This window comes from Amblyomma americanum, chromosome 2 (assembly GCF_052857255.1).
Source record: "Amblyomma americanum isolate KBUSLIRL-KWMA chromosome 2, ASM5285725v1, whole genome shotgun sequence".
NCBI classification, from domain to species: domain Eukaryota; kingdom Metazoa; phylum Arthropoda; class Arachnida; order Ixodida; family Ixodidae; genus Amblyomma; species Amblyomma americanum.
In genome coordinates, this window is record NC_135498.1 from 168,004,878 (window position 1) to 168,019,641 (window position 14,764).

Genomic DNA, 14,764 nt, shown 5'->3' on the forward strand with positions numbered 1-14,764 from the left:
AGACGGAAGACGAAGCTGACAAAGTTCAGTTTGGCGCTCACGAACGCTTGACTACTGCATCATAAGGATCCACCTTAGCACTCACCGGCTCCTCTGCAATCTTTACATTGTCCTGCCCAGCCTTTCGACCATGTTGGAATCGACCTTTACGGCCCTCTTCCTAGCACTTCTGCAGGGTTCCGTTGGATCATTGTCGCCATAGATCATCTCACGCGCTATGCAGAAACTTCCCCGTTACCAGCTGCAACGGCCTCTCACGTAGCTGGTTTCATACTTAAGAACATCATTCTTCACCACGGTGCGCCTCAGGAATTGCTCAGCGATCGAGGTCGCGTCTTCTTGTCCGGCGTCTTGGAGGCCCTTCTTCGGGAGTGTCACATCGTTCACCTCACAACATCTTCATACCATCCCCAGACGAACGGCATGACCGAGCACTTTAACCGGACCCTCGGCGACATAATGGCCAAGTACATTTCATCCGATCACTCAAACTGGGACCCCATTCTACCATTCGTTACCTACGCTTACAATTCTGCAACGCAAGCAACTACTGGTTCTTGCCCATATTTTCTTCTCTACGGCCGGGAACCATCTTCTATTATGGACACCATACTCCCTTACCGGCCAGATTCCTGTGAATTTACTACCATCTCTCAAGCTGCTGCACATGCCAAAGAATGCCGTCAACTCGCCCGTTCCTTTACTTCCCACGACCAGCACTATCAGAAAAGTTCCCGCTCCACTTCTACCTGTCTGCCACCGAATTACCTTCCTGAATCCTGTTTGGCTTTGGGTGCCCTCCTCCAGCCCGGGCCAGTCTACAAAACTGCTGAGAAAATACCATGGCCTCTATCGTGTAGTTCAGCAGACATATCCAGTTATTTATCTCGTCGAGCCCCTCTCGCCTTCGCCGGATCATCACCGCCGCGGCCGTAAATTGTTCACTTCGACCGCCTGAAACCCTACTACGACCCCGCTATTCATCTTGTGCCCTTAGGCCACCAGGATGGCGCCTTTTCACCTTGTGGGTATTGTAAGACAGACAGTTGGGGTTTGATGCCCCAGCGGCCAGTGCCGCCGAAGGAGAGAAGACGAAGCCGACGAGGTTCAGTTTGGCGCTCACAAATGCTTGACTACTGAGCTGCGGTGTGCTAACAAAGATTGTGGTCGTCCATATCTATTCCTTGATTTGCACCTTTACAAGCAGTACAATCAGGCACTGAAGGCACCGATGAATCTACCAAGGTTCTCGAAGGTGAGGATGGAACCCCTCCTCAGTCTTCAGAGATTGGGGCAGTTGTAAGTGCCTCACTACCTGGCTGAAAGGCAGACCTTGTGGCATGGGAACTTTTGAGCAACCCTGTGCCTGCCTTTTCCAACTTTCCCTCTTTCGATCTCCCCATCAATTGTTGCCCTAAATAATGGATCCCGTTGTCACCTCACATCTTCTGTGCAAATTCTCCAAGGTTCGAAGCTGGCAGAGAAGGTTGCATGCACTGGCTGTCAGTTGCGCCGACTGGTGCATATTGTGGCGCTCGGTTGTTTCAGGCCATGGTTTGCAGCGTGATATGTAAACCGAGTGGTCTAATGACTGTGATGGCCCCTTTCAAGGCTTCACAGCCCAGATTTTTATAGGTCCAAATTTTGTGACCGAGACCCTTCGAGACGAGCAGTGACCAACGCATGGTACATGCTTGGCTCTGTTATGAAAAACATTAAAAAAAGCTATCACATGTGAGAACAGCAGTGAACAAGTTGATTGTTTGCTCCAAACCTTGCCCCCTGTTATTATGTCCCTGTGGATGTAATGGCAAGTTGACGCATTAGATTAGTATCACTAGGAAATTCAAGGCTACTGCTAGATCTCTGTGTTATTTTAATTCTTCTGGCCTGTTTTCTTACTGCAAGAAATTTTTCTGACCACTTTTAATGCTTTCCGCACATAACCATACTATTAATCTGACTTGGAAAATTTTCTGAATTGTACAAGGGTCACACACACAGGTATTAGTGTGAATTTCACATTTCACTGTAGTGCTGCAGCTGCGAGGATGCACACTGATGGACTGGGAGGAAATAAATGTGACATTGTTGTAGTTGGCATGTATCTCACTTGAAGTACTTTTTTCATTGTATTTGGGGAGCTTGTAGTGGCTGCGTCCCTATTTTTTTGTTTTAGCATTCAGCGAAGTGTGGTGTTGGAATCACTGTGCTACCCAGTTTTGCTTCCTCCAAACCTTACTTTTGTGATATTCTGTGACATCTTGTGACACCTTGTGACATCAGTAGAACGTCATTGATACGTTGTTTTTTTTTTTTGATGCTGGAAAAAACTGTATTGTCCGGGAAAGCGTTTAATCGAAACCACTTTTTATTTTCAAAATTGTGACAAGATTGAAATGCAAAGGCATTTGCAAACACTTTCACTTAAAAAGGAGGCCTGTCAGTTCTTGTGGGCGCCAAATCTGAAGAGCGTTTCTAGTGGTTTTAGACTTCTATCCACATTTACGTTGTTCGGCTACCGGCAAGGGGGACAGTAATCGATGCCTCTTCACTGCGTTTATACAATGCGTTTATGCACTGCGGAGAAACCATCCTAGTGGGTGATTGCCGCAGCGCCTCTATGCCATGTGTCCCCAGGCTTGGCCTGCTTGTTTGTTAGCGCATCTTCTATTTGTCACTAAATGTATCATATGATTGAAATTTCGTAAATTCATGAACATACTTTCCAGGAAATTGTATCATCCAGGAATGTGTTAACTGGATGAAAAACAATGCACTCTATGGGACATTTTTATTGCTCATGATTTTGAGCGCGTGGAGCGGAAAATCGTACGAACCAGAAATATATCGACGAGGTTCTGCTGTATTTCGCCACTGGAGAGGTATTATATGTTGGAAATTGGCTACATTTTTTTTTAAAACAGCCCCATGGCAAAAGTGCATAAAAGTGACCAGCTGAGTGGCTTCTGTGATGCCTTTTTGATCTGCCACATCCCTTGCTGTGGCTTTTGCAGACAACAGCTGCAGCAACGCCTTTCGTGGCAACTATGGTGTCCGCCATGCCTGCGGGCGCCGCGACCGTTTTCTCGGATGCACCCATGGCAGCGCTTCAGGACGCTGCCAGTGAGGAAGGCGATAGCAACGCCGGGATGGCAACAGTGGCAGCCATGGACACTGAGACTGGAACAGCAGCTGCGGACGAGGGCAGTCATGAGCGTAAGGGCTGGGCCCACCTTGGACCCACCACTCCCATGGAAGTAGGGTCACAACTAGATGGAGGCACCAGTGTGGGCAGAATGACAGATGGGGGTGTCGTGGCTGACATCACACTACCAAGGGACAGTTCTTATCCAGTTCTTAGCCATGCGTGAGCCTTCTTGCTTGCACCAGTGCTGAAGGGTAGGCATGCGGTGGGTTGTAAAGAAAATGAAATCTCCCTTGTTCACGGGAAGGTTTGGTGCGACAAAATGCCATGCCATTCCTTCCTGAAAAAAATGTCACACAAAGAACACAACATGCGCGTTCATGTTGTACAGTATTTGCTCGAATGTAATGCGAGTTTACTTGCACATTGGTTGATGCTTTGGGCAGGCTGGCCCCCAACTTTGGAAACAGAAGAAGAAAAATTTAGAATGCCGTATTGGTCGACTAGCGGAAGCTTTGAGCCACAAATACCAATCATAACATATCAGAGCAGTGGCCGGACAGTCAGAAACTTCTTGCCAGAGATGGCACATTTGAGTACCGAGCACAGACTCTACGCATCAGCTTGAGGAAATGCCATAGAATGCACGCTACTTGAAAGCATCATAAAGACCTATGTTTCGTTCTCTGAAAGTTCAGCATGCTGCCAGAATCTTCACAGTGCTGCCGATGCTGCACGCTAATGGCAATAATCTGCTTCTGGTGCGTGGAAAGCTTGCCGTTGCTATTGCACTTGAAAAGGCGCGCTCACTACTTTTCTCAGTATTGCACTTTTCGGCGACGTTGAAATCGAGCAGTTTTACATTAGTTCCACACAAGGCAATGACTCATTTAGAGGGGGGAGTGATATTGAAATATGTACAAAAAATATTTTTTTTTTGAAAATTATTGTATCCACTTGTGCGCCTCATTTTTTACGTTGGCCCAAAGTTTCATTGCTGTGATCGACCGGGAAGTACTCTAAAAACATTTTTTCTTGAACACTCGGTGGCTTTGCATCTGGGGGAAATGCTCAATCAATTCGGCATTTTTTTCTTACAATTTTCTGCCCAGATAATTATCTTGTGGAGCAGATTTTTTCAGGACTGTTTTATTTATTTTGACTCCGTTTTTTTTTTATTGCACACCTAGGACCATAGCGCATGTCAAGGCATTCTTTATTTTTCAAATTTATACATTTTAAATTTCTTGTATGAAATTTTCACCACAATCAACATTTGAGCGTCGTGAAAAAAAATTAAAGAATGTCTTGACCTGTGTAGCATGTTTGTAGAAACGTAATGAATGCTGAACCAGCCTTCTGCTACCAGCCTTAGCTCTGCAGCCTTTTCACAAGGTTCAGAGGAAAAATATATTGGAAAACAAATTTCTGGAATGTAACGGTGAAATTTTGTGCAAGGTAGTCATAAAATTATTTTTAATATGAAAAAATAAATACATTAAGAAATAAAAAATTTTTGCTGGGACTCACATTCCCCCCCTTAAATGTTGCCGAGAACTGCCACTGACGTTCAGGAAGCATCACTCGTCGCTCGGTTTTGGCAACTGGGAGAAGTTTCATTTTTTACGACGAGGCGTCACTAAAACGCATGGGCGACCGCAGTGACGGTGCGGTCTGACTCTGTACTTATCTTTGTATCGGTCCTATTTGGGCAATCTTTTGCGTGGCTCTCTGAAACAGAAAGGGCATGTGAAAGCCATTTGTTTAGGTACTTTTGTTTGTAAATTTTGTAAATTTCTACTCATCTCTGTAATACTGGTGGCATCAATTTCGGCACATTACCTCCTGTTTTCTTTTTTCTTTATGCGTCCACAACAACCCAGCCTTTGCATTACAGTCATGGTCGCAGTACATTCCGGTTCAGAATCGGCTGATGCCACTGGCCGGAGGAGGTCCTTTGACGGGGTTTTAAAAGCCACTTTTTCTTGACTTGTGCCCAACTGTAGTGCATTACTGATTTAAATGTAGTTTAACAAAGGACAAAGGGAAATTGTGCTGCACAGTGTAACGTTCTGTTTTGTTGTTCGTTGAGCGGTGTTCAGGAGGACACTGCTAGAGGCTGAAGTGCTGGTTCTGCATTGCACTGTTATTGACAGAAGTGCACACCCTGTAACAATGTTCGGAAAGCACACCTACAGCTAAAGATTTGCTGTGTCGAAGTCCCTGGTGTTTTCAAACCTGAAGAAACTTTTTTATCATGTGTATTTTACTCCTTTGAGCTCCCTTTCTATAGATGAGCATGAGAGATTTTTTGCCTCAAACCTCATGTGATATGCTTGCTCAGTTTTGGATTCACAACCCAAAGGGTTCAGAGGTTGGTATTAGGGGTGTGCAAATATTCAAAGAATTTTAGGTAAGAAGTGAATATGTTTGTTATTCCATTCATATTCGGTCTGAGAAATTGACATTTGAGAATTTCGGGAATATTCAGCAGATTGTATACTGCGCCGAGATTCATAAGTCAGACTTGAAAAAAACCACTGCATTGGGCAGATTAACCAGTGATCGAGTTTAAAGTGCCGGGAGATTAGTACAAAGGCGTCCTTCTCGCTTTCTCTCTCCGATGTTTATTGCGTGGACCCCATGCGAAAGTCCGTAACTGGGCTTTCCCTATATCACACATGATGGAGAACAAAATGGCCAGTGCCTGTTTTTTGTTTTGATTCATGCTTATTTGTTTCATACTTAATGCCCACACCCATGACGCTCATGCCTGTCCGCTCTTCTAGTATGAGCTCCGTTGGCTTGTTTTGGTCACAAGGAATATGCGGGGAAACCCACTTGTGGGTTTTTGCGTGGGCTTCCAAAGCTGGGCTGAGTTGAGGTGTCACATGCAGGGGCAAGTGATCGTGTAAAAATCCAGCCTGTTGAATGGTGAATTATAACCCGCGAAGCTCCGACCGTTCTCATAATGGCAGTCGCTACAACAATAGAACAGCCCCTGTCTCTAGGACCAAACAATTGCCTGGCTTTGCAGATTTGGTTTCTGAGCTTCATCGCCAACCTGCGACGGCAGTGGCTAACAGCTGGCGCATTTTACAGCCGTCCAAACCTAGCTGTGTGCCACTTTCGAAGCCAACTGGTGCGTCTCAGGGTCTTTTTATAAGGAGTCCTCGCCATTTCCGGCGCTAATGTGTGTTTTCCCTCGCTTACGTCCTTGTTGTTCTCCAGCATGGCGAAACTGCGCTCCTGAGAGGCGTTTGCTGTTTGTGTAATAAGAGCCTAGTCTCAACGCTTCACTGCATTTACAGAAGTTTTTTTTTTTTTTTTTTTGAGGAGCTGAGGGGGGTGGGGGTTGATTTTTGCAACTGAGGTTTCGCATAAATCGGTCAATTTGTCCAGGTTCTTTGAAGTCGAAATTAATGAGGGTTTGCTCATTGTGTTGTGTATAGTTTCTTAGTTATGTGTCAGTTATTCATGGATATCATTTGTCACTCATTTTGCATCACCGCATGTACAGGTGGGATTTGCATACTGTTAATGCTGTTTAAATCAAGCGGTATTCACTTCTGTGCATGTAATTTTTTTTTTTTCTGTAAGGTATTCAGCCTAGTTTTGTTTGTAAATACCACACACTGTTTTTGAAAAAAAAAAAGAACAGTGTTTTCCTCTTATCTTCAGATATTTTTTTCATACTGAACCATTGTTCATATTGGAAAGGCTTTTTTTTTCTTCACATTCGTGTTCGATTCGTATTCAAAAATTTCAATATATTTGCACGCCTCTAGTTGATATCGTATGTAAGCGAGTACCAGTTCTGCTGGAGGTTCTTGTTTCTGCAGTGCCCCTCAGCTTGATGCTATTAGCGCTAGAAATTCAGTGTTAACTGTGGGGCAGTGGTGGCCGAAGGTGTAGCTGCCTTTAACAGAGCTCATGGAACTCAATTCTCACAAGTCGCTGATTGCTGTTATTCACCTGGGCTTGTTGCGTTTCCAGAGATGACGTTGGACAGAGCGGCTACAGATTATGCATGCCCACTGTGCGGCAAGCTATTTTGAGCGGGGCCCTGAAACGAGACCACCACGTGGTGCGGCAAGGCACACCCAAGGCGTACCCGCTGCAGTGCACGATGTGTCGTCGAGGGTTCATGTTCCAGAAGAACCTGGACCGGGCACTTTCCAGGACGCCCACCACAGATTGAGTGATGATCCGGCACTGCCAGGTAGCGAGCTAGTGAAAAGACGTGCAGTTTTCTTGTCGATACTGGGTGTAAAATGAAAGCGCGGAGAAGCTTCTTTTGACTGTGGACCCGTCGGAGCAAAGTTTCCTCCCTGGGGGCAAATGCACTTGTACTTAGTCTGTCGAATTTTAACCTGAAAGTGTAGCACTGTCCCTGAAAGGTGCTTCTGGCCTGTGGGAGGTGCGGTACAGTTTGCATTCGGTGGAGCTATTACTCCTTAAAAAATTGCAGGACGTTTAAGCCTCGCTGTTAAGAGTGGAATGCGACAGGGTGTTGCAGTGCTGCAAGGGAGTCATAGAACACCCATTGCCCATTCGGCGCGACGCCTTACCCTTTGGAAACACCTTTGACATGCATTTTGATGCATTTGCAATTGTTTCGGTTAATTAATTGATTGAATTAATTCCTTAATTTGCAATCATCAAGCATTGACTTTTCATCTGAGCATTCTGACAGCTTGAAAACCCCCCCTTTCCTTGTTTTTTCATTTTTGATTTCCTTTAATTAATCAGTTAATCACAATGATTTCATTAACACATACAATGCTTATCACACACCAATCAGTCATCAATCACTACAAACCACAAATTACCATGATACGATTTTTTTTTTTCGCAGCCCCCGATTATTCCCACACGTGGTGTGCGATGGCTTTTTCGGCCGGAACAAGCTGTACCACGCTGTCGCGTTAAAACATGTTTTCATTTTTCTATAGGTCACTACATGGTCAGCAACAGCACCTGCCTCATCCACAGGCGCACAGCATGAAGCCGTGAGTCTTTTCGATAGGTTCCTTTCAGGGGTTGCAATTAATGTATGGGAGTGCTGACACGGATACTCGCCAGGGTGGTTGCCTCTGAGTTCTTAAGGGGGACCCTGAAATGATTTTGATGCTTATATTCTAATGCAAACAGATCTGTACAGGTGGCTTCTTTCAGTATTCGAGTGAAATTTAAAAGCTCTCCAGGAACTTTATAACTTACAAATGATTTTTAAAAATTGGGGTGAACGCCCTCACCTTGCATTTTTAGCCGCCCTTACCCCACTGACGTACTGTGGGGAATGGGTGTGCCCAAGTGATGTGGGCAGGATGGCGTTTGGCAGGGCGCAGTTCCGATCTGTTTCATTACATTTTTTTTTCTGCCGCGTGTATGAACTGAAGGGGGAGAGGGGGTTGCATCATTTTTAATTGCTGATATCTATCGGTGCTAATGAAGCTAGCTTAAAAATTTTTGCGCGCTGCAGTGACGAGTGATGGAATACCGATTGCTGCTGCACTGTTCTTATAACCTCAGTTACTTGAATTGGCAAAAAATAAGCATTTTTTGAACCCTGGTATTTTTGTGGCACGGCAACTCGGCTCTATTTTCGGCTTGCTGAGAAGCTTTGTTTTTTCTCATCTTCAAAACTGGTTTTTGAGCTTGATTTTACAAGCACGAGCAAATATACAAAAGCAAAAGTTTCAGTATCTCACCACCTGACTGCCCACGTCAGCATTGGTCTGCTCAGCGGTTGTTTCTGGCAATGGATGGAGATTGCACGGGCTCTTGTGCTCGGTGAGCTATGCTTGGTTGTCTCCCCTTATATTATTTTGGTTGGGACTTCAGCGACACTCAAGTCTTGGGAAACTGGCATCACTTTGAGAAGTACAAAATGTCAAATTGTTATGGCAGCCGCAAGTGAAAGCTGCCAACCGCCGAGAATACTAAGAAGACCTTTTTGCAGGCTTCTGCGAGGGAATTTATTGTGGAAAGTTTCATAGACACGTATCTGAGCACTTCAGGTTCTGCTGGTGGTGTTTCTCTAAAAAAATGGCTTGATCGGCGATGAAAGCCATGTGGCGGACGTCATGGAAGTACAGCCGAGCTCTTGGGGTGCCATTGCTAATGCGCAGCAATCTACTGCCAGCAGCTCAAAAGTACGACTTGGACAGAAAGGAGTCATCAAAAGCGCACAAGGCACCGTGGGCTACTGTCTTGCTGTCCTCTGGAAAAGTAAACATGGTGCTCAGCATTGGACGCCTTTCTCTCAAAACTGCTTTCTTGGGCTGTTACTCACCTTGTAGAGCTGATTTCTTGACGACCATTACGTATGTTTAGTTTGGTGATGATGATGATTATTATGGATTTTTATGGCGCAAGGGCATCTATGGCCAAAGAGCGCCATGACACAAGGTATTTTCGACTTCTCAAGGTGGGGTCAAAGACCCATTTCGTAAGCATTTCACCCTAAATAAGCCGAGCATCAGACCAGGGAAAAGCTTGTACCCATTGTACCACCGGTGGGTACCCGGCAGCACTGGGGATCGAACCCCGCACCTCCCGCATGCGAGGCGGATGCTCAACCACTTGGCCACCGCTGCGGTTTAGTTTGGCCCCATTTGTTTCGTTGCACTCCCTGAACTGCATCAAATGCAATGACAATCTTATTTTTTGAGGACGCTGAATTTTGAGTTCTTGTTATGATATTTTCTTTGCAGTCTACACATGTCTACGGAAAATATACCACAGAAAATGACAACCAAAAACTTTATGCTGGGGTAAAAAAAAAAAAAAATTGCCATGATGTGTAGTGTACATTCAAAAATCCAGTGAAGTTGAAGCTGTTTGAAGAAATGTGATAGAAGCAGTCTCCTATCACATTTTGTCTGGTCTGCAGGGTTTCCACAAGGTGTACAAAAAATGAATGTGCAGAAAAGTTTTGACATATAATGCTGAAAATTTGTGCACTTAAGTTTGAAACATTACTAATGTGCAGAAAGAGTTTCATTAAAATTCATCAAAAATAAGAGGGTTGGTTTTGAAAGTTGCATTTTCCCCCCTTAAGGATGCAAAAATACCGTGTGTGCACCACACTACTGTACGTTCTGCATCAGGTGATTTCCTTCTCCGGTACAGGCCTTCAGTATTTTTATCTCGCTTCTCTCAGCTGCTGGCGCAGAGTTTAAGTGTCACCCGGCTCACCTACTGTGTGAGAGGCAAAGCTGAGCACTGCACAGGGGAAGCTGAACTGTGAATTCAGCTGGGGGAAAAAAAAAAAGAAAAAAGCATGAGGCTCCTAATGGCTGTCATTTGGCGTTGAGCTTTGTCACCATCTTCGACAGTGAGTGATGAAATTGCCTGTTGCTACTTCAGCAGTGATACACTGCACAGTGGTCAGCTGGGTCAATGCTCCTTCCTTCTCCCCCCAGCTTAGCACTGTGCCTTTCTGTTACCTTGATGGGGACCTTATTGGAGCCCTGCCCTCGCTCGTTTTTTTTTTTTTACCATGCTGCAAGAGCATGCGGGACTGCAAACCTTGGTTGCCTCCTGTTCTGTCACAGATGGTTCAAAGCAGCCAGGTGTTAGAAGCTATTGAGAACCTTGTGGAACAAATGAAATAACAAGACGCACTGCTGAATTGACCAAAGTGCACTTCCATCACTGATGCGCTGCTGACGCCTCTGCTGTCAATGCTGCTTAAGGTTTCGTAGGGTAGACATCAAAGGGGTACCCTCTGTCGCTTGTTCTCATGTGTAATTTACTGTATATCGCTGCGTAAAAGCTGACTTTTCTTTTTTTCCCCAGAAGTCATGATCTGAAATAGGGGTGTCATTCTATATATGGGGTCAATACTGGTTTCTATTCATATCCAAATCGGCTCTGCTATCAAAAATTAAAACTCCATGTGCCGTTTACCTGGCTTGCTCACACTACCAGTCACTTTCCTGGTCTATAGAGTTACAGAGCTCTATAACTTTTTTTTTGTAGCCTTACGGGTGCATCTGGATGGTAACGAGGAATTACTCCCTAATTCTGCTTTGAAGCTTTATTAATGTGCCCAACTGCCTGTACAGCATAGTGTTAATTCTTTGCCTTATTTGATATCAGCTCCACATTGGGAGGCCCACCGTAACAGAGGGGAACAAAGCCTGTGTGGGCAAACATTTATGCTTTATTTATTGTACTATTACAACCACTTGTGGCCATCGTTTGGGAAATGGCTGAAGCGAAAGAGATGCACATGTGTGACCCAGAGCACTGACGTAGCTGGTCTGTCCTTATTCTTTTCCTGTCTTGCGCCCCGGAGCAGCTATGTCTCTTAATGTCACATTCTTTTGCCGCACATGACTCATTGCAGTCAAAGATGCCTCAGACTGCGAAACCACAAACAAGCAAGGCTGTTGAGAACAGTTTTGCAACAGTGATAAATTTCAGTGAATGTGCAGTAGAGGCAGTGTCAGGAAGAGTGTGATTAGGGCAGCACTGACTCGAATACCAACAGCAATCTGAGCAGTATGAGAGCCCCCGAGGTCTTTAACTGTGTGCTGCAGGCATCTGGCCCCAGCCTGCCGCATTTCAAGTGCAACTACTGCACCTACATCGGGGCTGCCTTGGAGGACATCCAGGGGCACCTGTCCTCCCACCCGGAGATCCGCTTCTATGCCTGCGACCACTGCGACAAGGAGTTCTCGAGCGAGGTACGTCTCCACTGCCCCCGCTGCCTGACAGAGTCCTCTTACTAATTCTCTTCTCCACAAGTGTGTTGACTATGCTCTACATTTAGATGAGTAAATTAATGTTCACTTACAATGCAAATAGCCGAAGAACTGGAACACAAGTACCAGCAAGGTGTCCTTCATTCATCTCAGAGTCATTCATTATACTATTAGATGTTCCAGTATTGAGCAGGTCGACACTGCGCCAGTCTGTTGAGCAGTTTTATTGCTTAGCACTGTCATAGCTTTCAGGACAAACCTTGTAACAAGTCTTAATGTCGGTTTTATAGCAGACTCTAAGTAGAAGACCTTGAATCTGTGCAAGCGATTATAGACTGCTTGATCTTTTACATTTTTATGTAAACACTCTTCAGTGAGCTTAAATTGGGCATAATGAAAGTGCATATGCAAGACTGCTTGTTTATTGCAGTAGTCCTATATAACCCCCCAGTTGTAGTTAACGTGCAAAATAAGGCTATTCACGCTTGCATGGTTTCAGAGAGCAGCACAGCTGCACAAATCAGCTGCAACAAATCCAGCAGCTGCTGCACACTCCTTTCCCCCTCCTGCAAACTTATGCTTTACACACAGTGCCTGCTTGCAGTTCAGGCTCTGTTGCCTTCACTCTGGTGCTGTCTTCCCAATGCAAGTTGATCTTCCAACTCACTACTGATAGTGCATGCAGCCTCAGTGGAGATTCTTTAAAGGGGTTTCATAGCCTGCAAACACTCAACCACTATTGTGATTCGACTTCCCAGTGCTGAGGCAAACCACTGGCTGACAAACCAAGCCTGCAACTGTGCATTACTTGGTGTCATTCCTAAAGACCATCCTTGTGTGGCCTAAAGCAGCAATAAATGTAATGGCATATATATTTTGCATACACTGGATGGCTGATGCCATCTAGTGCTGCTGCTGCCAGCATCTGTAGATTGTCTGCACCCTGCCTTGAGAGGGAAGACCTCGTGAATCATCTCTCCAGAATGCTGAGGAAGACCGGGCTACGCACTTCCTTAAAAGTGCTTAGCTAACCTTTTGAAGACTGTGCTGGTTCTAGATCCCTTGCTGCATGGAGAAGCTGGGTGCAGAGGACTTTGGCTACGCTATATAGTTGTGCTCTCGTGCTGTGTCAACAGGTCCGGTACCAGCGGCACGTGGAACGACGCCGGTGCCAGCAGCGCCCACAGTGTGACCAGTGTGGCAAGTGTCTGAGCAGTAAGACAGCACTGCGCAACCACCAGCTCTGCCACGGCCAAGACCGCAGCTTCAGCTGCGAACAGTGTGGGGAGAGCTTCAAGACCAGCACCACGCTCAAGTACCACCAGTAAGTGCCTCCAGCCCCTCCTGTTGGCATTGCTTGCTGTGGAGCCATTGAGGGGAAAGTGCTGCATCAGATCAGCCGAGCAGTAGATCCAGTTTGTGAAACTCTAAATGAAATGAGATAGTACAATGTGCTGCACTTGCAGTTTCTGATGTGTCTTGGCTGCTGTGATGAGGCCGCTGTGGCAAATGATCTCTTCATCTGCCTTCCCGCTGAGTAAAATGGGTCTGTAATTTCAGAAGAGTTGCTCATGTCCAAAGAACCTATGCTTGCAAATGGGAACTCTCTGCTCTTCTGCCATCCATTGGTAGTGTTTAACCTGGGAGTGGTATTACAGTCGAACTCGGATATATCGAATTCGACGGGGATCGGAAAATAGTTCGATATAGCGAAAATTCGATATACAGATATAGGCCAAAAAAGCACTCGCGATCATAAAAAATTGTGGCTTACCAATTGGAACAGCCGCGAATCACATGGCATGTGCACACAATATGAAAGCGCTTTATTTCACGGAAAAAAAATCACTAATTTTGGGCTGCTTTTTTTTCTGGGAAATGAAGTTTAAAACACTAGTTTCAATCTTCTCGAGACTGTCTAGGTGCGAGCGCCCAGTGCCTTCCATTTCACCGCAACAGCGTCGAATCAGGCTGAATGCTGACGCCAGTTCAGTGGCTGTGCACGGACGCGTTTCTTCGAAAACACAGTTGCCCTCGTTGTCGCTGGAATCGCTGTCTTGAACGCCAGCTATTCCGGCCACAATGTCCTCATCAGCGAGGTCGGCTACTGCTTGAACTTCGCTGTCAACGTTAATGAAATCATCAACAGTAACTTCGGGCGGGACGGTGCCGGAAAAATTGGACAAGTCGCGGAACGCGTCCTCCAAGCACTCATCGTCATCTAAAGCTTCCGGACATTCATCTCTGGCCACTTCAAGGCCTGCCTTGCCAAAACAGTTGGCTACTGTGGCCTGCTTCACGTCGCCCCAAGCGCCGGTAATCATCTGGATCGCGCCAAGCAGGTCAATCTTGAGATCGGTTCCCATGCGGAGGTTTATGAGGAGCCGTTGAATAAGTCACTTCCGATAGCCTACCTTGAATGCCTTTATGATACCCTGGTCGAGGGGCTGCAGTCTCGCTGTGGTGTTCGGCGGGAGAAACTTCAATTCGATGTGCTGCAGCTTGCAAGTTGTTTGATGGGCCGAACAGTTGTCTACCAGAAGGCAAACTCGGCGGCCCGACTTGCCCAACTCAGCGTCCCAAGCCTGCAGCCATTCAACAAAAAGTTGACGTGTCATCCAGGCCTTCCTATTACAGTCGTAGCGGATGGGAAGCTGTTTACAGTTCTTGAAGCAGCGCGGTGACTTGCTCTTCCCGATCACGAATGGCCATAGCTTGCACGAGCTGTCCATGTTGGCTGCAAGCAGCACCGACACACGCACTTTGCTCATTTTACCACCGTGGCATGTGGTTCCACGAAGAGCGAGTGTCTTATTCGGCAACATTTGCCAAAAGAGACCAGTTTCGTCTGCATTAAAGATTTCTGCAGGCGAAAACTTCTCAGTGATCTTCGGCCACT

At 45.9% G+C, this 14,764-nt stretch overlaps 1 protein-coding gene across 1 annotated transcript in view; it reads left to right on the forward strand.

Annotated features, from left to right (window-relative positions):
* The window catches only part of LOC144120221 (uncharacterized), a 55,001-nt gene that overhangs the window by 30,567 nt on the left and 9,670 nt on the right, over positions 1-14,764 (forward strand). Inside the window, 6 exon segments of the mRNA XM_077652627.1 lie at positions 3,018-3,288; positions 7,145-7,203; positions 7,206-7,343; positions 8,104-8,160; positions 11,701-11,847; positions 13,002-13,189. Of these exon segments, the coding sequence (XP_077508753.1) occupies positions 3,018-3,288; positions 7,145-7,203; positions 7,206-7,343; positions 8,104-8,160; positions 11,701-11,847; positions 13,002-13,189 (860 nt within the window).